At 45.7% G+C, this 26,522-nt stretch overlaps 1 protein-coding gene across 1 annotated transcript in view; it reads left to right on the top strand.

The window, feature by feature from the left end:
- Window positions 1-226: 226 nt before the first annotated feature.
- APCDD1L (APC down-regulated 1 like) overlaps window positions 227-26,522 on the top strand; it is a gene marked incomplete at its 3' end in the record, with an annotated part of 52,328 nt that continues 26,032 nt past the window's right edge. Inside the window, exon 1 of the mRNA XM_081289354.1 lies at window positions 227-384. Coding sequence (XP_081145480.1) covers window positions 336-384 — 49 coding nt within the window. The 5' untranslated portion in view covers window positions 227-335. The remainder of the gene's footprint in view (window positions 385-26,522) is intronic.

Genomic DNA, 26,522 nt, shown 5'->3' with positions numbered 1-26,522 from the left:
CGTGGGGAGCGGGGTCTGCCGGAGGTCTGAATGGCAGGAGGAGCTGCTCCAGAGGGCTGTGAGCGCTGCGCGGGTGAGCGCCCAACGCTGGGGGCTGTCTCCACCTCTTCTGGCAAGTTGGACCTATGAGTGCGCAGCTCCACTTAGAACTCTCCGCAGCCGCAGCCCGGGAGGGTGAGCGCGTGTGAGAGCCGACAGGGGCAGGAGCGCAGGACCTTTGCAACTTTGTCTCAGGACTCAGCCTGGACGCCGGGGTCCGCTGCCGCCAGAGAACCCTGCGCCCTCAACCCCTCTCAGTGCAAGCGCCTCCAGGACTTCCTGAGAGCCCCGACGGGATGCCTGCAGCCATGCTCCCCTATGCTTGTATGCTGGTGCTTTTGGGAGGTAGGTGCCACTCCGACCCCCTCACTCTGTCTCACCGCCTGAGAAGGGAAGGGAGGGAGAGAGCTCACAGTCTGACATTCCCTGAGGTCGTAGGGACTGCTGTACCCCGCCTGGCCAGTGCTGCTGTGCTCTCCGCGCCCCTCTGCAGCCCTGCTGCAGAGGAGCCCAGGCAGGAGGAATTGTCACTCTGTGTCTTTGGGGACTGGCCTCTATAGGTCAAGAGCAGTTCCTTGTGTAGGGCCCCAGGGGTGCAGTCCTCCAACAAGTTGCAGGAGTATCCCAGGTCCACGGAGACACCCCCCCACACCCAGCCGGGGACTCACCCCAGGTCACTCAGAGGAGTGCTGCTGGAATGGATCGCTGAACCGTGAAACTCAGCTTGGGAGAAGTTTAGGGGAGGGTGGAGTGTAACTGGGCCCAAGTTGGTGCCCATCAGGCCTGGCAGAAAGAGTCAAGGACCCCCTGGAAAACTTAGTAGAAAAGACAGTGGCCTCCTGATGGCTCTTCATGGGGTGGGGACTCTGTAAATGCCACCTGAGTGTGGCATGTCATTATGGGGGCCCAGTCACTGTTGGCAAAAATGATGATAACAACAGCAGTTGTTGAAGTGTGGCTCAGCCCAGGGCTCATCCCAAGCATCCTCACATTGATGAAGAACTAAGAATTTTGGCCCTGGAGTCAAACCCCCTGGCTTGGAAACACAGATCAGCTTTATTTCAACCTGTGTGCGTGGCCATCAGCTCTGTTCGCGTGGCCATCAGCGCTGGCCGCTGGCCGCCAGCCCTATCCACCTCAACTGCCTCCTTTTCAGATCGGCTCAGCAGACTCGCTGCCTTTGGGGATCACTGCAAGGATTGCAAGAGGGTGTGCAAGAGAAGCCCTCGGCTTGCTGCCTGGCACCCCTGGGACCAATCAAGTGTCCCCGTGAATGGCAGCCAGTTCCATGGCCATGAAGTGCTGCCCACACCGTGGGCACTCAACTCCACCCACAGGCGGGGAACAAAGCCCACCTCTGGCACAGGTGCTCTTTGAGCCCAGACTTTTCTTATAGCCCTGGTTTCTTCACAAGATGTTTTGAGAAGATACAGAGGTTCCGTAAAGAAGGTCAAGGGAAGGGTGTGCTCAGTTTGAGGAGTTGCAGATGCACCCCTCAAAAGGCACATTGGTCAAAGGCTGCCTTCCCCACTCAGCTGGAAGTGAGAGGTCACACAGCTATCCCTTGGCTACAAAGTGCCTATTTTTGGCAAAAATAGGCCTGAGACAACCCCGTTGACTTACTAGAAAGTCAAGACCGGAAGGGTATCCAGGGATAGCCAAGAAGAGTCCATGCTGGGTGTTGAGATGCGCGGACAAGGATACCTTGTGTCCATATCCACTCCTGCAGCACCCGGCCCCCAGCTCTCCCATGCTGGGGAACAGGGCAGTCCTGATTGGTAGGACACATTATCCCAGGAGCCGACATTCTCAGTCACAGTGCAGGGTTGTTGTCTTTGGCAGGCCCGAGTCTCTCGACATGCCAATAAAGTCACTGGAAGTTTACATCAAGGCTCTTGGGGAGTCCTGCTGCTTCATTCCTTGGTGACTTTTTGCTATAGCAGGCCAGACAGATTCCGGAGGAGAGCAGCCAAGAGGGCTCGGTCACCAGCAGGAGCCCTGGGAATCATTTTCCAAGGGGTACTTTTGTCAGATGTCCTTTTTGCCACTGGCCGCATCACAAGATGGCAAGATCCTCTTGCTTTCCTAAAAGGAAACAGCCCAGCTAATCCCTCAGCCACTTGCATCATTTGGTACCTGAGCTGAGGCATGTGAACTTGGTGTCCAGGTTCTAGAAGCTTGGAGTAGAATGGCACCCAGAGTGCCCTGCCAAGGACATTCAGGTTGAGCACGCATGCACATATACACACACACCCTCGCCAGGGCGTCCGGACCTCAGCATGACTGAGTGACATTTGGAACCAGAGTCTTTGTTGGGGGCGCGGAGCTGTCCAGCCCATGGTGGGCTGTTTAGCAGTATCTCTGACCTCTCCCTGCCAGCTGCCAGTGGCACCCCCTTTCAGTCGTGATATCCAAAAAAAAGTCCCCAGACATTGCCAGGTGTCTCCTGGGGGCAAAATTGTCCCCTGCCAAGAGCCACTGGTCTGGTGTGGTATGGAGAGATTGACCCCAGTTGGTAGCTTTTCACATAAATCTTTGTCCAAATCATCAGGTTGGGTGGACTTTGTTATTTTTGCTTTGAACAATCAGGAAATCAAGGGCACAGCGGGGCCCCAGGAAAAACAACACAGCCTAGGTGGTTTCTAATGGGGACGTTGATTTTTCCCATTTGTTCTCCCTCCATCTGTACTTGACAATGTCCTCGGGTTTGGGACAGGAGGGAGACTGCGGAACACCCAGTTACCCGCTGCAGCGAACCTGCCTCCAACCCAGGATGCCAGATGTATCAGGCCAGCTCTCCAGCTGCCAGCTTTGGTTCCCTCCTCAGTAATTTCTGGCTTTTAAAAAATCTCCTTATTCAACAATTTATGCTTGAGGGGGAAAAAGAGAAACCAAAGGTTTTTTTTTTTTTCTCACTTGTATTTTTTTTTCAGATTTTGGTCCTGTTTTCATCTCTAGCCATATATTTTTTGTGATTGCAAGTTATCATTTGGAGACAGATTAACTAGGACAAAATCACAGGCTGTACAGTAATAAATTAGTTGTTGATGCGGAGCTTCAAAACCCAGAATAAAAATGGGGAAGAAAATTAAGTAAAAACACACTTGTCTGAAAATTAAATATGAATAGAGATGGGTAATCATATTAATTATTTAAAACAAAATTATCAATGGAAACTTCATCTTGCCGCTTGGCAAGTCGCAAGCAAATCATCCCGGGCAGCTGTTTCACTTATCTTCTGACCAAGGCTGTAATCTCTAAATTCAAAATAACCAGCTCAAGGCAAATATAGCAGCTTCCTTGATTTCAAAACCATCTGGATGGCAAACCAGTTAGAAGCTACACATGAAGAAATATTTTTGCAACATATTGAGAGTCAACTGTGCTCATGAGAGCTGCAAGCCAGAAAGAACCCCTGTTACAATTTTTAAGATAGGGAGGTTCGCTGTCAAGGTCAATATGGAGATCAGGAGCCTGTTGCAAAGGAAAGAGAGGCTGCAAAACTGAGTGAAGTTGGGGCATCTAAACTGAGCAAGGAGCCTCTTGGAGAGGACTAAATCTGAAGGTGGTGCAGGGGCAGTTATGAGTTATAGCTGGGGGGTTGGTGCTGTTGTTCCTTAAGTGAGAATGACTTTTGTGCAAAGCCAAATCCTGTCGCCACATGGATTATCAGATTGTTTCCAAAAGACCTTGATGTGGAAAAACTGACATCTAGGAAGTTAGATCCGTGGCAGAAAGAAGAAAGGGACAGGCCATGTGGGAAGCCTTGTCCCAAAGGATGTCAGGCCCGCTGGAGTGGTGACCAACAGGCCAGGGGCACTGAGGTGACTGGTAGGGGCAGACCGTCCCCAGTCTTCTGCCCGTGCACTTGGAAGTCAGCTGGCAGGGCTGAAACTAGCACACTTTGTGTGCTGCAGAGAGCTTGAGAACACTGTTTTTGGAAATACACTAGATCCCACCCTTGCTTCATGACGTTCCTACCTATCACCTATACCCACTGAGCCTCCCTGGGTCTGTGTCTCCATCAGTGAATTGGGAATGGTGACAGTTGTGGCCTTGGGGAGCTGAAAGGGTTAAGTAGGACTGATGCGTGGTTAGGTATTTAACACCAAGGACTTGCTAGTCCCGTGCTGTTACCATAGCACTGTCCCTGCTCAGAGCTCCCCAGACCCAGAGAAGGAGGAGACAGGGCGCTGCTGCCTTGGCTGGAGCTAGAGATGTCACCTCATGTTCATTCCTGGTGGCAAGTGCCATGTTTTCTTCCCTCTCTGATGTCCTATGTGCCCACAGGAGTCTCCTTGGCTACTGTGATAGTACCAACAACAGCCACAAAATTCCCTATTGTTCCCATGTAGGGCGCCCTGAAGCTCTGTGGGGCCAGGCCCAGGCCTTTCTCTGTCACCAATGTTCTTATGTGAAATGCGAATACAGACAATACAGACGGCGGGCAGGTGGGGGGAAGAGGAACAGTCTGGCAGAGCTGTGTTCAGAGTCTCAACTTGGGGGACATATATCGGGCTCCTTCTGCATGTGCCATTGCTGGTGTGCAATGGTGAAGGTGGAGGGACAGTCAGATGGGTCCCTGCCCCCAGGGAAACCAAAGTCAAACAGGCAATTAATCCTCAAAGGTGCAAGTAATTACAAGAGTGAAGAGCTGCCTACAGAACAGATCCAGGGGCATCAGGGAGGTTGAAGAAGGCCCCTAAAAAGGTGATAGACAGGTCAATTGGACCTTGTGAACAGGAGGAGCCGTTAACCAGGGCTGGAGGAACCTCCAGGTAGGAGCGCAGAGGCCTGATGCTCAGGACAGTGGGAATGTGTTCAAGGAGAGAAGGCTGCTGGGCTGCGAGGGGCTGAGGCCAGGAGGTGGACCATGTCAGAGGTCAGCAGAGCCAGGTCCTGGAGGGTCATGGGGTCCGGGTGGCCTACAAAGGCAGGAATTGCTTACATCCCACCAGCCCTCACCGTTAGCACTCTTTAAGAATCTCACAGTGGCCACGTTTGGTAGTTGTGATTTGCACTCATGTCATTAGGAAACAGGAAAAGTCTGTGTTTTATGGCCCTTGGATTGCTTTGCCAGTGAACTGCCTGGTCATAGGTTTCGCCCAGCTTTATACTGGACTCTGAACAGAATCTTTGTTCTTATTGATCTGTAAGTGCTCTTTGTATACAGGAAAGCAGCTGTCGCCTGTACATGCGCAGCTCTCCCCAGCTTGTTGCTTGTTCACCCAAGTCCCCAGAATAGAACTGCTATTCCTCTTCTCATGCATGGTCACACCCTTGACATGTCTGCAGCCACATGTGGGCCATTAGCAGACGTGCACTTTCCCCAGAGGAGAGAGCAGGTGGCCAATACTCCTGCCATAATGCCTACTTTCAAGTATGTATATGAGTATGAGCTGTGTGTGTGTGTGTGTGTGTGTGTGTGTGTGTGAGAGAGAGAGAGAGAGAGAGAGAGAGAGAGAGAGCACACTATACCTCCCTGTGGTGGACGCTGTGGCAGGGAAGGGGAAATGAGCCCATGCACTCAGGTCATCCAGCCACCAAGCCCAGGGGCTAAGATTTGTGGGCCACTGAGTTTTATGCCTCAATTGCCCCCATCCAGGGAAAGTTCAACTCAAGTTCACACAAGGATCCCTCTCTGCAGCCTGTTGGCAAGAACATGATTTTTAAAGGGAAGTCCAGGCACCAGAAGCCGCATGCTCTCTGGCATCTGAATCCAGGGCTTCCCCAGCACACCTTACTGGAAAGACTGCAGTGGGGACACTATAGACGTGCTGGCATGAACAGTTTTGTAAAGCCCCAGTTAAATGCTAACCTGAGAGTGTTGAAGAGAGAAGGCCCTTATTTTCCACCTACAGAGGCTGCAGAAACACGGGTCCCTGGAATTCAGCTGCCCAGTTCCAGTTCCAGCTGCCCACTAACTTGCCTGCAACTTAGTCCTCTGTGCCTCAGTTTCCTCATTTGCAAAGCCACATCTCTCCATGCTTGCGGAGGCGAGCATTCACCTTGCCAGGCACAGAGCAAGTGCTCAGTATATGCCACCCACGTCATTCTTTAGGGCAACAGAACACTGCCTTATGGATGACAGTGTTGGAGACAAGCTATGCCGCTGCTTCACCGTAGCTGCAAGGTACTCTGGGACATGGGGAGCTTGGCTGAGAAGCAAGGGTCAGAAATGGTGGCTGGACTGGCCACAGCATGATGGAGGTGCAGAATAAAAAAGGAGATCATGAGCCCAAGTTCCTGCTTCCAAAGGCACAGGGGACTCCGGTTGCCTTTGCCTGAGGTGCAGCCAAAGGGTCCTCTCTGGTGGATGGGGTGAACTAAGAGTTTCTGGGAAGTGGGGGTTGGAAAAGTCATGTGATCATTCAGTAGTTGATAGGTCAATGGAACAGAGTCAAGCAACACCCAGGTGCCCAGAAGGCAAGGAAGACCAGGAAACCACAACCTGAACACCCAACAAGAGACCCCAGCTTCAACAAATTTTGAGGGAATTATGCACATGCAAATATATTTATGACATGTTAACTCAAGAAACAGAGTGTAGTATATTTTCATTTGGGGGTTGTCCTTATTTTTTAAGTACATAAAGAAAGCAAAAAAAAAATGAGTGGTTCTCTCTGGGAGGTGGAATTGTAGGTGATTTCTCTCTGGGTCTTAATGTTTTTCTCCTGTATTTCCCATAGGGTCAGTTCCATGTGGGATTGGGGATCCCAAGGAAAGAGGCTGGGTTTGCAGTCTCCCAGGTTTCAACCTTTAATTAGCTAAAACTCAGCTAGAGAGGCTGATTAAGATATGACAGGGGCTGGAGTTACAGAAGTGAAACCTAGCCTGGCTGCAATTCCTCGTATCAGAAGAGGGATTACCTATACTGCTAGGAGTCCTGGGCTGGAGGAATGCTCTTAGGCAGGCTGTGTTCCTGAGGGTTGATCTGGGAACACTCAGACATCCGGATGTTTAGATAGGGTCCTGTGTCCTCCCTGCTATGTTGAGAATGGATTGCAAGTAACCTATCCTCAGTCTGGTGGACAGGACTTCAGAACAGGGAAATGGAGTTCCTGTAGAGTGATTGAGCCCAAACTATAGCTATGGGTAGACTGCTGTGAGCATCCACTAGGTACTGTTCTGAATGATTCCTGTAGGAGCATTGCATTCTTTCTTTACCCTGCCTTGTCACTTAGGTGCTGTTATTATCAACACTTAAACCTGAGGAATTGGATGCTACTGGACTAGGGTGCTTTAGGGGTAGAAATCCTGGGATACTGAGGCCTGGTAGGATCTTGGTTGCTTAGGAATCATATGGGATTCTAGCTAAACCTGGAACTCGCTGCTTCCTGATTATCGGTCCTGAGATGCTAATAATCTCTCTGTATGGTCAGCCCATGGGCACCCATTGCCCACTACAGAGATGAACCAGTGAGAGTGGGGTCCTTCACCAAACCAGGAGACACACCATACTTGTTAGTTCCATGGACAATGGAGCCTTTGCCTGCCCCATCCCTCCCCCACCGCAAACCATGGACTGCTTCATGCAAAATTGCAGTGAACAAGTTAGTGATGGTTGTGCCTACCCAGCCTGCAGGGCCCTTTATTTAGCTACAGAACCCATCCCTCAGGGATGCCAATCCTGGGGAGCTTGCCAGTCAGGGGGCATCACCTCCACCAAGCAGGTAAATCTGTAGCTGTGCCCACAGGAGGATCACTCCAGGACTCTGACTTTTAAAAACAATGAGCAGACACTAAATGCATTTACACCTACAAGAGGTCCTGGAAAAAGCAGAGTAGGTGTCTCCAGCTGGATTCCCAGAGCATCCTTTGGTCCACTGGGTACCCATGCTCTTCTGAGGAATCCTTTTTAGCCTTCAGGGGTCACGGGTGACATTCTGTTGCTTACATCCAAAGCATCTAATCAGTATGCTTCCAATGCCCATTTGAGGCCCATGCTGTCTGAGTAATTAGCTTAACAGTGGACATGCCATACGCCTTCATCATCCACCACCCCCAGAGCTTGGGGTACAGTTAAAAAAAAAAAGCTGAATTGCCCTCCCTGAGTTTCAGTATTAAATTATACAGGGTGGGGGAGGGGCAAGCACTTTCCCAAAAGTATGGGCAAATACAGAGAACAGGACATGGGTGTGTTTAGATTGGAATTAGCAATGACCACAGTGAAACAAAATTACTTGTTCTTTGAAATGTACAATTAGAGTTGTCTTAACATGTGTTTTTGGTGGTTGGGTGTGGTTTCTAGATAGTTTGAAATTGAAGTCTACTGTTTGGCCCATCAGCTTTAACCAAATTCTGATGGGCTCCTCTTTCCTTTACAGCAACCCACAGTTACTGAAATTAAAACCGACTTGCTGGTGAATGAGAGGGTCTGGGCTTTTACACGAGTAGCATTCCAATTTATTATTTCTCCCACACTCTTATAATACCTTTGCGTTTTTATCTGCTTCTTGCAGAGAATTGACTCTGCAGCAGTAAAATCAATCTCAGAGAAGCTAAGAACCTGCCCGAGTGAGTGACGGATGGAACTTTCTAGTAAACCCCATCTCAGGCTTCCAAGGACTGAAGGAGTCCCATTCATAATGGAGCCTCCGGGGCGGTTGGGGGCAGCCTGATTTTCAGAAAAGTCAGAGTCCCCGGTTCCATGTAAAGCCAAGTCCATTCCCACCAGGACTTTCATTATTGCTGCTGACAGGGGCCCAGGGAAGAGAGGTCAGGTCTGTAATCTCCTGAATCCAATAGGGGATTCAACCAGGACATGTATCACTTGGAGCAGTGCTAAGCATCTGCAAAAAAGACTTTCATTAGTAAGTGGCTGAAACGGATTCCTAGTAACATGGGTCATTTGCTTAGAAATTTCTTATCTTTTTTTAATATTTATTTTTTAGTTGTAGTTGCACACAATACCTTTATTTTATTTATTTATTTTTATCTGGTGCTGAGGATCAAACCCAGGGCCTTGCAGGTGCTAGGCGAGCATTCTACCGCTGAGCCACAACCCCAGCCCAGAAATTTCTTATCTTTTATTTTATCTCCCAAGCACAAAGGCAAGCTTTTTTTTTTTTTAATCTTCGGGATGGCTTAAATGAATGAGCACATGTTTGCTCCATAGATTCCTATAGCTTCAGCCTGATGGTGTGAATGCTCTCTACTCAGGTGCTCAGCTCTTCAGCAAGCATTTAGTGGGTGCTGCCCACCTGCCAGGTGCCGCTGTACACCCCAGGGACAAAAAGGACATGATGTGGCCCTGGGGGGGTAGTCCTATTCCAGTTGGAAGGGTGGAGTGGAAAATAAGTCAACAAGAAAATGCCCAATGGGATAAGTGCTGAAAATGGTGATAAGAAGAGAGGCCAGAGAGGACCGAGGGGCTGCTTAGGGAGGCTCCTCCTCAGGAGCCACGATGAGGCCCAGCCCTAAGAGATGGAAAGGAGCCAACCCGAAGGTACCAACTGACAGCAAGTCAGGCAGGACTAAGGGCTCTGTGAGGCGAGTGGCAGGTTTTCAGTGCAAGGTCCTCTAGCTGCAAGGTGGAGAAGTGTCACTGGGAGGCAGTGACAGGGACTTGGTCGTGTTTAGAGGGATGGAGAGAAGGAGGCATTATCTCTAGGGGAACATGGATATGGAGTCAGGATGGTCAGGACTTGTGGGTGGTTTGGATGTGGAGGCTGATGCTTCCCGTAGCTGACATTACAAAGTGCCACCAACTGGTGGCCTTAGTACAACAGGAGTTCTAGAGGCCAGAGGCTAAGGCCTCTTTCCTTGGCTAGGCTTCTCACTGTCTCCTCGCGTGGCCAGTCCTCTGTGTGCATACATCATCCGTCTCTCTGTATGTCCAAATTTTGTCTTCTAATAAGGACATCAGTCCAACTGGAACACAAAGCCTCCCTGAGGCCTCGTTTTAATTGCTTTCCCCACTTTTTAATGGGTGCTTTGTAGTTGTACATGCTGATGGGATTTGTTGCTGCATACTCATACATACACACAATCAAACAATATAATTAGGCCAATATCACTCCCCAGCCATCATCAACCCCCACCCTGTGGTTCCTTTCCTCTGCTGATCTCCCTTGAATTTTCATGAGATCCCCTACCTTTCTTTTCCTTTTTCTTTTCTGGCTTCCACATACGAGGGAAAACATAAAACCCTTCACCTTCTAAGTGTAACTTATCTCACTTAACATAATGGTCTCTAGTTCTATCCATTTTCTTGCAAATGACATAATTAATTTTTCCTTATGGCTGAATAAAATTCCATTGTGTATATATACCACATTTCCTCTATCCATTCATCCATTGATGATTTCATAGTTGGGCTATTGTGAATTGTGCTGCTATAACCATGGGCTTTCATGGATCACTGTAACAAGATGACTTTAATTCTTCAGGTTAAATACTGAGGAGTGGTACAGCTGGTCACATGGTGGTTCCATGCCTAGTCTTTTGAGGAGCCTCCATACTGATCTCCATAGTGCTCGTACTAACTTACAGTCCAACCTACAGTGTGAAAGTGTTCCTTCTTCTCTGCACCCTCCCCAGCATGTATTATTGTTTATATTCTCGATGGCTGCCATTCTGGCTGGAGTGAGACGAAATCTCAGGGTAGTTTTGATTTGCAGTCCCCTGATTGCTAATGATTTTGAACAGTTTTCATGTATGTGTTGGCCACTTGTATGTCTTCTTTTGAGAAGCGTCTGTTTAATTCACTTGCCCATTTAGTAATTGGGCTATTTGGTTTTTTGTTTTTGGTTTGTTTTTGTTTTTGGTACAAAGGTTTTGAGTTCTTTATACATTAGATATTAATCCTCTGTCAGAAGAGTAAATAGCAAAGATTTTCTCCCATTCTCTAGGTTCTCTCTTCACATTTCTGATTGCGTCCTCGGCTGTGCAGAAGCTTTTTAATTTGATGCCACCCATTTGTTAATTCCTGGCGTGATTTCCTGAGCTTTAAGGGTCCTATTGAGAAAGCTGTTGCCTATCCCTGAAAGCTGGGTGTGTTGACCCTACATTCTCTTCTAGGAGTTGCATGGTTTCTGGTCTAATGCCTGGGTCTTCGATTCATTTTGAGTTGGTTTTTGCACAGAGTGAAAGATACAGCTCTAGTTTCATTCTTCTGCATGTGGATAATCAGTTTTCCCAGAACAATTTGTTAAAAAGTCTGTCTTTTCTCCAGTGTATGTTTTTGGCTCCTTTGTCAAAGATCAGATGACTGCAGACGTGTGGGTCTGTCTGTGTGTCCTATTCTGCACCGTTGGCCGATGTGTCTCTTTTTATGCTAGTTACTATGCAGTTTTTGTTACTGCAGCTCCATAGTCTACTTTAAAGTCAGGTATTGTGATGCCTCCAGCGTTGCTTTTTTGGCTTGAAATTGCATTGGTCATTCTGGGTCTTTTATCCTTCCAAATGCATTTTAGGACTCTTCTATGTCTGTGAAGAATGTCATTAATATTTTGATGTGAATGACATTGAATCTGTATATTACTTTTGATAGCATGGTCATTTGGTTTTTTTTTTTTTAAGAGAGAGTGAGAGAGGAGAGAGAGAGAGAGGGAGAGAGAGAGAGAGAGAGAGAGAGAGAGAGAGGGAATTTTTAATATTTATTTTTTAGTTCTCGGCGGACACAACATCTTTGTTGGTATGTGGTGCTGAGGATCGAACCCGGGCCTCACGCATGCCAGGCGAGCGCGCTACCGCTTGAGCCACATCCCCAGCGCCAGCATGGTCATTTGGATAATATTAATCCTGCCTATTCATGAACATGGCAGGTCTTTCCATCCTCTGAGGTCTTCTTCAATTTCTTTCTCCAGTGTTCTATATCTTTTATTGTAGAGGTCTTTTACCTCCTTGATTAAATTTACTCCTAGTTTTTGGTTTGTTTGTTGTTGTTTGTTTGTTTGTTTGAGGCTATTGTGAATGGAACTGTTTTCCTGATTTGTTTCTCAGTAGTTTTGTTGTTGGTATATAGGAAAGCTATTGGCTTTTGTATGTTGATTTTGTAACTTCCTACTTTGCCAAATTTGTTTATTAGCTCTAGAAGTCTTTTGGGGGAGTTACTTTCATTTCTAGGTACAGGATCATATCATCTGCAATCAGAGATCATTTGACTTCTTTCTTTCCTATTTTTCATCCCATTTATTTCCTTCTCTTATGTCATTGCTGTGGCTAGAATTTCTAGCAATATGTTAAACAGGAATGGTGAGAATGGACATCCTGTCTTGTCCCAGATTTCAATGGAAATGCTTTTAGCGTTTCCCCATTTACTATGAAGTTTGTTTTGGGTTTTTCATATATAACCTTTATGATGTTGAGGTAGATTCCTTCTATCCCTAGTTTTAGGTTTGTTTTGTTTTGTTTTGTTGTTTTTATCATGAATTCATGCTGAATTTTGTCCAAGGCCTTCTCTGCATCTATTGAGATGACTAAGTGATTTTTGTCCTTATTTCTATGTATGTGATGAATTACATTTATTGATTTGTGCACATTAAAACATCCTTGCCTCTCTGGAATAAAACCAACTTGACTGTGGTATATAATCTTCTTAACATGTTGTTGTATATGATTTGCTGTTATTTTATTAAGTATATTTGCATCTAAGTTCATTAGGAATATTGTTCTATTGCATTCTTTCCTGGATGTGTCCTTTTGGTATAAGTGTGATATTGGCATCATAGAATGAATTTGGAAGTATTCTGTCCCTTTCTATTTTATGAAATAATTTGAGGAGTATTGACATTAGTTCGGCATTAAAAGTTTAGTAAAATTCAGCTGAGAATCCATCTGATCCTATATCTTGGTTGGAAGGCTTTGTATTACTACTTCTATCTCATTGCTAGTTATTGATCTATTTAGGTTTTCTATCTCATATATAACCAGTTTGGGTAGATTATATTTGTTTAGAAATGTATCCATTTCTTCTAGGTTTTCCAATTTGTTGGGAGATAAAATTTCAAAATAGTCCCTAATGATCCACTGGATTTCTGTGATGTCTGTAGTGATTTCTCCTTTTTCATCTCTAATTTTATTATTTTTTTTTTCTCTTTTTCTTTTGGCTAGTTTAGCTAAGGGCTTATCAACCTTGTCTATCTTTTCAAAGAAAACCAATTCTTTCATTGATCCTTTATATTTTTTTATTCTTAGTTTTATTAATCTTGGCTCAGATCTTAATTATTTTTCTCCTTCTACTGGTTTTGGAATTGGTTTTTCTTTTTAAGAGCCTTAAGATGCATCATTAGGATTTTTTATTTGGGATCTTTCTGATTTTCTTACATAAGCACTCGTAGCTATAAAGTTTCCTCTTAGAATTGCTTTCATAGTGTCCCAGAGGTTCTAATATGTTGTATCACTATTCTCACTTGAATCTAAGAGTTTTTTAATTTCTTCCTTGATTTCTTCTATCACCTATTTATCACTTGAAAGTGTATTGTTCAATCTCCATGTATTTATATAGTTTCTGTAGGGTTTTTTCAGGTTGATTTCTAATTTCTCACCATTATGATCTGATAAGATACAAGGAATCATATCAAATTGATTTGCAGTTGAAAGAGTTGCTTTGTGTCCTAAAATATTCTTTATTTTAGAGAAAGTTCCACCAGCCACTGAGAAGAAGGTGTATCCAACTATTGTTGAATGAAATATTATACAGATGTCTATTAAGTCCATTTGATTTATAATATCATTCAGGTCCAAAGAGTCTTTACTGAGTTTATGTCTGGTTGATCTATCCAATAATGAGAGAGGTGTGTTGAAATCACCCAGTATTATTGTACTAAGGTCTATGTAAGGGTTCGATTTTGAGTAGTGTCTCTTTTATATAATTAGTTGTACCCATTTTTGAGGGCATAAATATTCATTATTGTCATGTCTTCTTGTTGGATTGTTCCCTTTACAGTATGAATTGACCTTCTTTGTCTCTTCTGATTAATTATGGTTTGAAATCTGTTTTGTCAGATATGAGAGTAGGCACTTATAGGTTTCATTCATATTGTATATTAATTTCCATCATTTACTTTCAGCCTGTGACCATCTTTGCCCGTGAGTCTCTTGCAAATATCATCTATTTGCATCAACATATAGTTGCAAGTAACATATAGTTTTTTAATCCATTCTGCCTGTTTTTTAATTGGAGAGTTGAGACCATTTACATTCAATGTGATTACAGAGAAATATTTATTCATTCATGCCATTTTGATTTATTTATAATATTTAATTTGGTCCTATTTCTCATGGGCTTAGGAATTCTTCAAATGAACTCTTGGTTTGTTTTTTTGATTTCTTCTGTGTGGAGTATTTTGTTAAATAATTCTGTAATGCTGATGTAGTTGCCATAAAATCTTTTAGTTTCTGCTTATCTTGGAAGGTTTTTATTTCTTCTTTGATTTTGGATGATAACTTTGCTGAATATAGCAGTCTTGATTGACAGTTATTTTCTTTCAGGACTTGGAACACATCATCCCAAGCCGTTTTGCCTTTTAGAGTTTGTGCTGAGAAATTGGAAGTGATTTTAATAGGCTTGCCTCTAAATGTGACCTGATGCTTTTCCCTTGAGGATTTTAGAATTCCATCCTTGTTCTGTGTGTTAGGCATCTTAATTATAATGTGTCATGAAGAAGTTCTTTTTTGATCTTGTCTATTTGGGGCTCTGAATGTATCCTGTGTCTGGAGGTCCATCTCATTCTCAAGGTTTGGACATTTTTCTGTTATTATTTCCTTGAAGAGGTTATCAATTCCCTTAGCCTGCATCTCACAACCCTCCTCAATTCCAGTGATTCTTAAATTTAGTCTCTTAATGTTACCCCAGAGTTCTTGTATATTCTGATCTTGATTACTTATTTTTCTCTTCTTTAAGAGGCCTGAATGTTCAAGACTGGCCACTTTACCTTCCAGCTCTGAGATGCTGTCTTCAGCATGGTCTACTCTATTAGAGAGACTTTCAACTGAACATTTTATTTGATTTATTGTGTCTTGCATTTTCAAGATTTGCTTGGTTCCTTTTCAATGTTTCTATCTCCTTACTGAATTTCTCATTAATATTCTGTGCTGACTTCCCTAATTCATTCAGTTGTTTTTCTATGTTCTCTTGGAATTCATTGATTGTTCTTATAATGATTTTTTGAATTTTTTATCTGATATTTCATTCAGTTCAGTATCTTTGGGGTCAGTTGCTGGTGAATTATGAACCTTGGGAGGTTTCATGCTAACTTTTTTTTTCACTTTTCTTGTATTTCTATGTCGGGTTTTATCCATCTGTTTGGATAAACAGATTTCTCTTCTGCTCTTATGTGTGGGCCTTTGGAGGGCACAGTCTTCACTTGCCAAAGTGTCTAGAGTGATTTAAATTGAGACCCCATCATAGGTATGGTACCCACAGATTTTGTGTTAATTCTCTGTTTTTGCTGTAGCAGTGGATGTCTGTTGCCGCAGCCCGGCTGGCTGGGCAAAATAACTGGGGGGGGGGGTGACGAATAACTTGTATACGTTGATACAGCTGGAGTGGGAGCCGTTTATTGTAGGACATGAGGGGTATATATACATTCCACACAGCTTATCTTAATTAACATAAACTAGATACAGCAGTCAACCAATAAGGAATCTCCACACTTAATGGCTCACTGGTGTTACTTCACAAACCACTCCCTCTGGCATTTTGCCAGGCACCATCCAGACTTGTTTACAGACTCTAACAGTCTGTAGGTGGGATGTGGGGGCCCATCTCTGTTTCTACTTGAGGCCTGGTTGTTAGTTTGGGTTTTTGTCTCTTCTTTGTATTAAAGTATAACTGAAGATTGAGTGTCATTTATTTGTGGGTGAGGTGCACCATCTTTTGATTGGGTTTAGTTCAACAATAGAGCCTCAACCCTGTGAATTGGTAGTGTCCCTGTAGGTATGCAGCACCTCATAGAATAGGGCAAAACAAACAGTAGTAACAACTGATGCAAACAAATACATAACATTAAAATAAATACTCAGTTCCTGCTATGACTTCTACAACATTAATTACCATGAAAAACAGGAATGGTGGGGTCAACAATTATCAACAATAGAAACAATAACCATGAACTAGATATGGCTTTAAAGCAAACAGCAGGTGTCAACTGTGTCATCCATAGCAGTAACAATTTCATCAGCATTAATGGTGAGGGCAGAAATTATTTAAGCCAATTCTAAAAGATAGTAAAATACAGTTAATCAATGAAAAGAATGTGATAGACAAGTAAAAAAGAGTTTACAGTTTCAAAATGTGAATAGAGAGAATGTAGAAGAGATTTAGCAGGTGATGGTTATAAAGAAGAAAGAGAAAAATAGGAGAAACAAAGTAAAGGGAGTGAAAAAGGGAGACTAATAGAATTTGGTTGTTAACAGGAGAAGAAAAGAGAGAAAGAAAAACAAATGAAAACAATACAAAACAAAACCAAAATATACCAACCCCAAAATCCTAACCCTTAAAAGACAAAGCAAGGAAAAATAACTACATGTAAAAAATGCTAGAAATGAGAAAAAATAAACAAATATGTTCATACATATATGTCCCCAAACCAATCATCACATCAAGAATACACACAAAAAAAAATAAAGAAAGAAAGAAAAAAGAAAATGTTTCTTAATGAAAAATGGCAGGCAGGGGCAGTGGCCCATGTCTGTAATCCCAGCATCTCAGGAAGCTGAGTCAGGAAGATTACACATCTGAAGCCAGCCTCAGCAACTTAGCAAGACTCTGTCTCAAAATTTTTTAGATTTAAAAAGAGGGCTGGGGATGTGGCTCAGTGTAAATGCCCTGGTGTTCAATTCCTGGTGCAAAAGAGAAAGAAGAAGAAAACTGATGGATATGTCTCCACTGAAGTGGTCAAAATAGTCTACAAGAATGGATGGTCACTGTCTATTCCCAAGTGTCTTTCTTTCTATTTCTTCTTGAGCTGTATACTGAGACAGAGAGCAAGAGCCAGGGGTTGTCGACCCCTTTCTGTTTTTGCATTACTTTCAGAGCTGCCAATTGGAGTGGGCTGGGCCTAAAGCTGGGTGAAATAAGTCTCAGCTTCTCCTTCACCTGTATGAGATAGGATGGGGTAGAAGTACTGTCATTTGGTGTCTGGGCCACACAGACCAGAACAGGGCATTCCCAGGATGGGGCTGCTGTAGAGTTCTGCGAGTGGAGGACCAGTGGGTCAGGCTTAGGTCTAATCAGGCCTCAGGGGCTTAGTTGGGCGATTTCCGCTCTGGACAGATTAGATCAATGTATGTAGAGGGCCTGGCAGTTGCTAACTAATCTCTGCTGGGAGTTGGTATCTCAGGAGTCTCCCAAGGATTCTACTCACGGGGTAGGAGAGCCAATCCTTCACCCCTCTGCTGGCCGTGAACACAGGCTTCCCAGGCTCCTGGGGTTTAGTACCGGTGTGTTTACACCTGCCTCTGCAGATTCCCGACCCACTGCAGCTGGTCACGTGAGCTGCCACACTCAAAGGGAGAAGTGAGTTGGGCTCCCCTTTGCTTTTCCTTGTGGCTTTGAAACTTACATTGTTGTTGTTGTTGTTGTTGTTGTTGTTGTTGTTGTTGTTTTTCCCAATCTTTTCCTCCATGATCTTCTTTTCCCTGACCTTCTCCTTCCTGATCTCTCCTCCCTAATCTCCAATCACCTCATCTGTTCCTGTGGGTCTGCAGAATCACAGCCTTTGGGACAGAAATCCCCTGTGTTTCTTCTTTGCTAGCAAAGCAATCAACCATCTTTTACCTTTTTCTCAAAACTGTGTCCTTGTCATTGGATTGGCATCGGGGGACAAGGATGGAGCTTTCAGCAACATTCCCACTTGAATTCCCCTGGGTACAATCTTCTCTATGCCTGTTTCACTCACATTCTGCGAGGCCACATACAGGTAATTGCCAGGACAGTGTGGCAGTGTTTGCGGTGATCTCCTGGCTCTGCCGCGGCAGCGACAGCATGGCCATCACAAGATGGCTCCAGCTCAGCTCTACAGCCAGTTGAAGAACAGAGAGCACTTTCCAAGCACCAGTGCACAGTGCACTATGTGGGTCAGCTAATCTCGGGTCTCTTTCATGGTCTAGTTTTTCTGTGCTCTCCCTCCCTTTGTGCTGAGCCAGCGCCACTACCATGTAACCGGCTCAGCTCCAGGTACTCTTTCTTCTTTGTTTAATGCACCCAAATTTCTGAGTCTCTAAGACACTCTGACTGTCCAATATTGAATTTTAGTGACATCCCTCTTTTACTCACCTCACTGAAGAGCAATCCTCCTGCTGCTTGAATCCCAAGCCACAGAGAAACAAGGAACACCGGCTGCTTCTACTCAGGCATCTTGAATCGCCTCATTTTATTTTTATCCCATTTTAAAGAGTCCGTCTCCAAAATACAGTCACATTCTGAGGAACTAGAGGTTAGCACATCAACATATTAATTTGGGGACACAGCTCAGCCACAAACAGAGGCCCTTAAAAACTAACAAATGTAGAATTACATTTTGAAGTCAACCACAATTATTCAAGGGAATAATTTGTCCAAAATTCAGGATTATGTTCTCCTCCACGGATGGGGCAGCAGAGTAGCACCCAGGAGGCTTCAAATAGGATTGGAAATGTTCAGATTCATCCCAGGGGCCATCTTTAAAGTAGACGTTATAAATAATACCATTGTATAAATAATACCATTGTATAAAACCATTGGTGGCAACATCCAAAAGCTGAGTTTGAGCAAGAGCAGAGGGTTGGTGAGAAGCGGGCAGGTTTAAAAGTTCAGGAAAGGGCTGGCATTGTGGTTCAGTGGTGGGGCACTTGCATAGCACATGTGAGGCCTGGGTTCATTCCTTAGCACCACATAAAAATAAATAAATAAACATCCAAGAAAGGTCGAATTTTCTGGATATTGTGACAGCCGACAGGGAGCTGACAGTAGGGTTTGCCTGGTAGCTGGTGGCTTCCTTGTTCCAGATGTTTGTGACTGAATGGGCACTAGGAAGGTGACTAATTCCACTGTGAATTCATTGACTTTCAATGGCCTGAGGTCCTTCCAAGAATACATGTCCACTGTGATGAAGATGTGGATCTGGAAAAAGGACCAATGCTCAAGAATCTAGAAATAGTTTTTGCTTTTGGAGAGATAGACTAGGCTGGAAGGAGACAGAAACTTTATTTTAGGCCTTCCACATAATACTTTTTAATTTTTTTTCCCATAGGTACCAGCTCTATTTAAAAACTAAAGTATTGGGGCTGGGGATGTGGCTCAAGCAGTAGCGCGCTCACCTAACTCGCCTGGGTTCGATCCTCAGCACCACATACAAACAAAGATGTTGTGTCTGCCGAAAACTAAAAAATAAATATTAAAAAATTAAAAAAAAAAACCTCAAGTATTACATCTTAAAAAAAAAAAAAAAAAACCTTGAGCTGCACTCAGGGTAGACCAGTTGCCAGGCATTTGTGAGACCCTGAGTTTGATGGTATGAGGTGGGAACAGCCCGTCCAGAGCAGGCCACACATACAGAATATCTGTTGGAAGAATAAATGAACAGACTGAGGCCAAGGGAGTGAGAGAGGAAGTTGAGCAGGTTTTATGCTCAAAAGAATGGTCAGCAGATCAGAGAAGGCTGAGAGCTGGAGGAAGAGGGGGAGGTGGGGACAGGGAGGGGCTCGTGCCCAGGGGTATCCCAAGCTCCAAAGTCTCCCACAGCCCCGATGTGGAGGGGAGTCACCCACGGGGCAGGAGCAGACAGGGCCCCACAGTTTTTAAGGGACACTGAGGAGGTGAAGAGAACAGGAGCTGGCTAAGGAGGAGCCACAGTTTGTCCCAGGGCTGTTCTGGTCCCACAACATCTGAAGGTTTTTCTCCAGTGGCCCTGGGGATGGGGATGAGGAAGGAGGGTCGGTCAAGTGACTGATCTTGAAACCAAACCACAGAGGTGAGGCCATGAGGAGGTAGGCCAGAAGAGAGAGAAAGGGTTATTGCAGGAGAATATTCCTCCTAAGACAGGCCCTGCCATGGACATAGTCAGAGGAGATGTGGGGGACACGGAGGGCTGTCTCTCAGGACCCCTTAGCTTCCCTGCACATTGTCCTGGAAGCCCTGTCTTTACCTGGCTACGTGGCAGTCCGGAGGTGGCAGAGCCCTTCCCAGCCTTCTTTGCAACTTCTTTGCGGCCGGCGGGTTGGCCAACTGGAAGGACGTGCCTGCCCCTGCTTCCCTTTCTGCAGACTAACGCAGACTCGCTCCCTTCCTAGCTGGACCACGTAGATGCAAGTCATGCCCAGGGTCGGGGCACAGCCACACAACAGAAGGAGCCTGGTCAGAGCTGTGAAACCAACCTGTCTTTCCTGCAGAGGCCCCTCCACCTGGCCATGGTGACCATACTGTGGTCTCTGTTGTATTCTAAAGAACTAAATGAAATGAGGAGCCGGAGTGCTTGGAGCCCAGGTGGCAACTGGTCACCCTGATAGGCACTGATGGAGCACAGGCTCCCAGAGAGGACATGGCCATGGGAGAGGGGGCTTCACAGCCTCAGCAGCCAAGAGCAGCACACTGGCTGCCAACCGTGTCACTGCAGAGGACCAAGCGTGAGGTGGGCCCCAGGAGTGAGGGGCTGTCACACAGAGCGGGAGGGATTGTTCTGAAAGCTCTGTAGCTTGGGACCCGCCATCAGGGGTCGACCTGCAGATAGAGAGAAAGGGTGCTGGGGAGGGAGATGTGGATCCAGCCGGGCTTAGGGTTCAGCAGGACTCCAGTGGCCACTTCAGACAGATCTTCTCCCCTCCCGGGGCCCCGCTGTCCCTGCAGGCTCCCATCAGCAACCCCGAGACCAGCAGCAGGTGGTATTTCTTTTGCGAAGGACCAATTCAGGAAAACCAAGAATATTAACAAGATCCTTTCTTTCCTCCTTCAAGAAATCATATCCTTGTTAATCAGGAAATGCCACGGCTGGCACAGCAGTTAAGCATCCTTCAATACGGTCCACTTGCCGAAGGGTGGGCTTGGGGGTTATCATTTCAGGGCACTGATTGCAGCGCTGCTCGGAGCCAGGCTGTCGAGCAAGCGGCTTCAAGGCTAGTTTGCATAGTCTCTGCTTGGCTGACCTTGTGCGCTATTGAACTGGAAAATGTGGTTTGTATTGTAAAGCCTCTTAATAATGTAATTTTTTTTGAAAGAAAGGATTTTTCCATTGCAAATGAGACACAGAACATGTATTTAGCACGAAGAACGCCTCAGTCTATTTTGAAACACAATTTTCATTAGACGGATTTTTTCACTGTAACAAGGATTTAAATTTATATTAAAAACAGCCTGACACACCCCCAACACATATTTATGTCTATTTCTTCCTAGAAGAAGATCTGGAAGGGATCCCAAACCACTAACAGTGGTTACTGCCCGTGGCTGGAGGGACAAAGGGCCACTTTGAGTCTCTGTATGGATTATCGTTTGATATGTGAATTGTGGCCTAACGGGACATGTTCTGAGGTGATCTCGTCACTGTGTGAACGTCATTGTAATGTGCCTACACAGCAGAAGACCGTCCAGTAAATCTGGCCACATTGTTGTCAGGGCCTGCCACCACAGATGTTCGGTAGCGGTGACTATGCGTTCAGAGACTGCAGGCGGGTCCCACCGCCCAACTAAGTGTTATGGGCTGAATTGTGTTCCCAAACCACCCAAATTCACGTGTTGAAGTCCTAACCCCCAGGACCTCAGAATGGGACCTTGTTTGGAGATAGGGTCTTAACAGAGGTGATCAAATTAAAACGAGGCCATTGGGGTGGACCCTAATCCAATGTGACTAGTGTCCTGGTAGCTTCGGCTCCTCAGCCAGGCCACCTCAGCTGCTTCTCTACCTCAGCTCCCTAAGCTCCCCACCCCAGGGAGCTCCCAGTCTTACTTAAAGGAACCGGGTCCCTCAAAGGATGAGTGGGGCAACACTGTCTGCCCAGAGGCCTGAGGGCCCATGCTGACCGCCCTTGCTCAGCAAACCCTCACACCCAGCATGGCACATGCCCGAGGCTGGCAGAGGTGCACGTGTCCCCACAGCACCCTGAATAGCGGCCATGCACCTGGGCTGGGCCCCTAGTCCCCCTGGAGCCACGCTCCACACCTGGTGCCCCTCCCACACCCGGCCCCTGCCCAGGACTTGCACCCTCTGATATTCCCCCACGGGATTCAGAAAACCCACTGGCATCTTGAACCCTGGGGAGCGGAACTGGGTAGGAAAGCCCTGATGTCTGTGCTCAGGAGGATTGAGCACCGTCAGTGTTGCCTGGCCCTGGCTCTGCGGGCCACTCTGAGCAGTCTGCGCTTGGTGCTGGGAAGAGGGACGTGGGAGCACCAGGCCCGGACCAGGCTCAGGGACCAAAAGCTTGGAGAAGTGGGCTCAAGGCCACAATCGTGCAGCTGTGAGCTCAGGGCTGGGGGCTGGCATGGGCTCAGCGTGACCAAAAAGATGATGGCAGTTTAGAGAGCACTGAGCAAGGAGAACCCGGCAGGAGAGGAATCCTGGGCACAGAGTGGGCTTTTAGGACTTTGGAAGGGGAAGGGTCTCAGCAGGAGGCTTGATGGAGCCTTGACTAGGGAGAATGCACACTTTGAAATACCCTCACCCCAAACTCCGCTGCCTGTGCCTCTGAGTACCCGGTCTTCGTGAATTTCCTGCCTCTTCCTCCCTGGCTGTCTTTTCCAGCAAGGTGCTCTTGCACACCATATTTTTAGCCCTGTGTGTTCTTGGCTTTCTACAGGGGGTGGCTGATAGCACCTGTGCTTCAGCACTTGCTCCTGTCCTCCGATAGCTTGGCTAAGAGCCTCTATCAGGTGCTGATGCATCACCCACTTTTCACCACTGGATAATATTCCGGGGTGTGAAGAAGCCGCGGGCTGCTTCCTGAGCCTCTGTCTCCAGGCGCTCGTCTGGGTGCAGCCTTGGCTGTCGTGAGCCGGCTGTGAAGGACCTTCCTGTCCTCATTGCCTGGTACACACGTTGCCAGCATCTGAGTCACCATCTCCTAATGAGTCGTGAAACCACATTAGCAGGACCCAAGTGGTACTTTTTCACACATGGAAGAAAAGAGGGTACTTGCAAGTGGTGGCTCCTAGGGAGAGCCAGCATTATTTCCTGGAAATTCTGTGCCCATCATATGCGAGTGTACTTGTGTACACCGCGTGAGTGTGCATATCAGGTGGTGACATCAAATGTACTTCTGACTGAGAATCACGGGAAATGTTCGTTAACCACCGTGCTCATGCTGGGGACGTCTACAGAGTTGATTCACCAAAGTCGTTTTACAAAGTCACTAGCCCAGCTTATGCTCCCAGTGGCAGGGTTCCCCTGGATCCTCACCTACACTTGACTTTTGGGAATTCATAACTTCTGCCTCTTCAAGGAGCACAAAGTATCACCTTGCTGGTCTTCATTTGCATGCCCTGATGCTCATGAGGGGAAGTTTCTCTGCATCTTCCTTTGCGCTCCACTTTCGTCGGTGAGGTCCCATCTCCTGTCCCGTGCCAGTGTCCCTATGCGCCAGTCTGTCTTAAGGTCGGAGGTGCCTTTGCACGCCTGTCAGTTACCTTTCCTTGGCAGTGCGTGTGTGGCAGGCACCTTCCCGTTTGTGACATTTTCTTTTCATTCTCTTTGTGGGGTCCTTCGAGTAACAGAAGTTCCTAATTTTAATGTGGTCATATTTACCAAGTTGCCTTTCAATCCCTTTTGTAGTTTTTGCATTTTGTGTAAGAAATCCTTTACTCTCTGGAGATCATAAAAACACTCCATATCTTCTAAAAGCTTTAGCACTTTACCTTTTATGTTAAGTCTTTGATCTTTGGAAATTGGTTCGGGGGTGTAGCTGAGGACGAAATTGACTTCTTGTTCTTCTCCAGGTGGACGGCCAATCCTCCCAACCCTACTTATCAGGGGTCTTCCCTCTCTTTCCGCTCCCTGTAGCTGGCAGAAACTCCCTGAGTCAAGATCTGAGCTCAGTGTTCCATTCTTTTGGTCAATTTGTTTATCTCTTTGCAAAATAAACAGCATTACAATTATTCAAATTTCCAATAGGTCTCGGTCTCTGATACAAGACACCCCTATATCTTATGTTCCTTCAGCTCCTGTTACCTTGGCTCTGTCCTATGTTTTATAGCCATCTTGTCAAGAACCCAAAAACATAAAATAAGGGGACCTGTTGGGATTCCAAATGGAACCCATCGTATCTGAATCAGTGGGTAGACAACAGATGTCTCTCAGTATGCTCTATGCAGGAATGTGCCTCTCTTGGTTTATCTACATCTTCTTTAATGTCTTTCAAAATTTTTCATGATCCCTGCTAAGCACACCCTGCTTATGTTGAGGAAGTATGTTCCTAGGGACCTCGAAGTCCTTATTGCTGCTGCAAGTGGTCTCTCCCCAGCTGCTGGTTGCTGCCAGGGAACATCATTAGTTTGTGCACATCTTGCTAAATACAAATTATTACTAATAATTTTGTCTGTAGATGCTGAGTTTTTATACAGACAATCACATCATCTACAAATAGTGATGATTTTGTTTCTTTTCTAATCTTTAAGCCTCTTATTTCTTTTTTGTGTCTCACTGCCAGGACCTTTGGTAAAATGCCGGAAGTAATTGGCATTCATTGTGATGACGATGTTCTTGTCTCATCCCTGGTCTTGAGTTTGGTTTTTCACCATTAAAAAAAAAATATCATTTACTGTAGGGATTTTTGATAATGCCTTTAATCAGCACAAGAACATATCAAACTATCTTTCTTTTGATGAAAGCTTTTGATTATGAATGGGTGCGGAATTTTATCAGATGTTCTTTCTGCATCTATGAATGGGTCTTTTAATCTGTGAACGTGGTGTCTGACATTCACAGATCCTTCTGACGGAAGCCATTCTGGCCTCACTGAGATAGACCCCCACACAGACATATGCATTATCTTTTTGTTACGTTTGGTCATAGTCTTCCCTATGCCATCTACTAAGTTTTTACTCAGGACTTATAGCAAGCAGGCCCTAAATAAGATTGCTCTCATCTCGCTCTGTTTCTTCTCATCTCGCTCTGTTTCTTCTTCCTCTCACTATCCTCAAGGACTTCAGGGTTCCTCTCCTGCGGAGTCCTTTCCAAAGCCCAGAGGTGGCAGGGTGAGGAACCTGGGGGAACAGTGCCTTCACAGGGATGGAAGTTTTGCAAACATTGAAAACAAAAGATATTCTAACATTTTTTTTTAATAGTTAACTCTATTTATTTTTTTTAAGAGAGAGAGAGAGAGAATACTAATATTTATTTTTTAGTTTTCAGCAGACACAACATCTTTGTTGGTATGTGGTGCTGAGGATCGAACCTGGGATGCACGCATGCCAGGCGAGCGCGATACCACTTGAGCCACATCCCCAGCCCAGATATTCTAACATTAATCAGTCGAGACATCTCTTCCCACCACCCTGCTTTCCTGCTTCTGTCCCACTCCAACCTCTTTCTGCTTAACAAAGCCTTTGCTGCAAATTGGTGGCATGACCACAAGCATTTGGGGGATCCAGTGTCAGAGGCAGTCGCGTGACAATTCTGTCGGTCACTGGGACCAGCGCGTGTGTTCTGCAGCCACACCCTGTGGCTAACTTCTAAGGCTGCACCACATCCCCTCCATGGTGGCATGACGATGACTGTGGAGGAGTCAGCCCAGCTCCAGGAGGTGGAGGAGACACAGAAGGAGCAGACGGACCAGAGCCCCACTGCAGCAAGCTGCCGCCCGTCTCACAACTCAGGGGGAAGAAACCTAACCGGTTTCCAAAACCTGGTAACAACCTCGAAACTCAAACTCGTGGCATTATAAAAATGAGTTTCCGGAACTAAAAAAAAAAAAAAAAAAACACTCAATATCAATAACAAAAAAAATAAATTGCAATCAACAAAGGAAGAAGAGGACTGAATGGGCTTTCTCCTCTCGCCATTGAAAATGAAAAGCGAGGCTTTTGTCATATGAAAAGACAATCAGAGCTCAATCCAGAAAACGCAGGAAAAACCATCAGAGTGAACTCAGGAGTGGCTGATTGTGAAAAATACTGTGGTATTTTTCCAGATTTTGCTATCTGTGATATTTGCCGGCTTATAAGACGTATAATTATGCTTTTCTTATTTTAAATAAATATTTGGGAGCTGAGGATGTCGCTCAGTGATAGAGCACTTGCCCAGCATGCAGGATTCAATCCCTAGCACCACAAAAAAACAAGTAAGCCCAAAAGTACATAAATATTTACATTTATGCCAAACACGAGTTTTAATATAATTTGCATTCTTTTCTTTGAGAGGGCTGGTCCTGCCCTTGGCCATGAGAACTCAGGCTGAGTTGGGCATTGCTCCCTTTTTCTGCTCTCTGGAATCGCTCATGCAAACTTGAAGGGGTCTGTTTCTTTGAAGTTCAAAAGATCACTGCTCCTTTTGCTGTTTGCTTTGGTTTGGTTTCGGGTTTTGTTTCTGTTTCTTGGGGGCATATTTTAAATCCCTACTCAATTTCTTCAG

Source organism: Spermophilus citellus, assembly GCF_964194105.1.
Source record: "Spermophilus citellus genome assembly, chromosome: 4".
NCBI lineage: Eukaryota > Metazoa > Chordata > Mammalia > Rodentia > Sciuridae > Spermophilus > Spermophilus citellus.
This window is presented reverse-complemented; position numbering and strand designations above follow the sequence as displayed.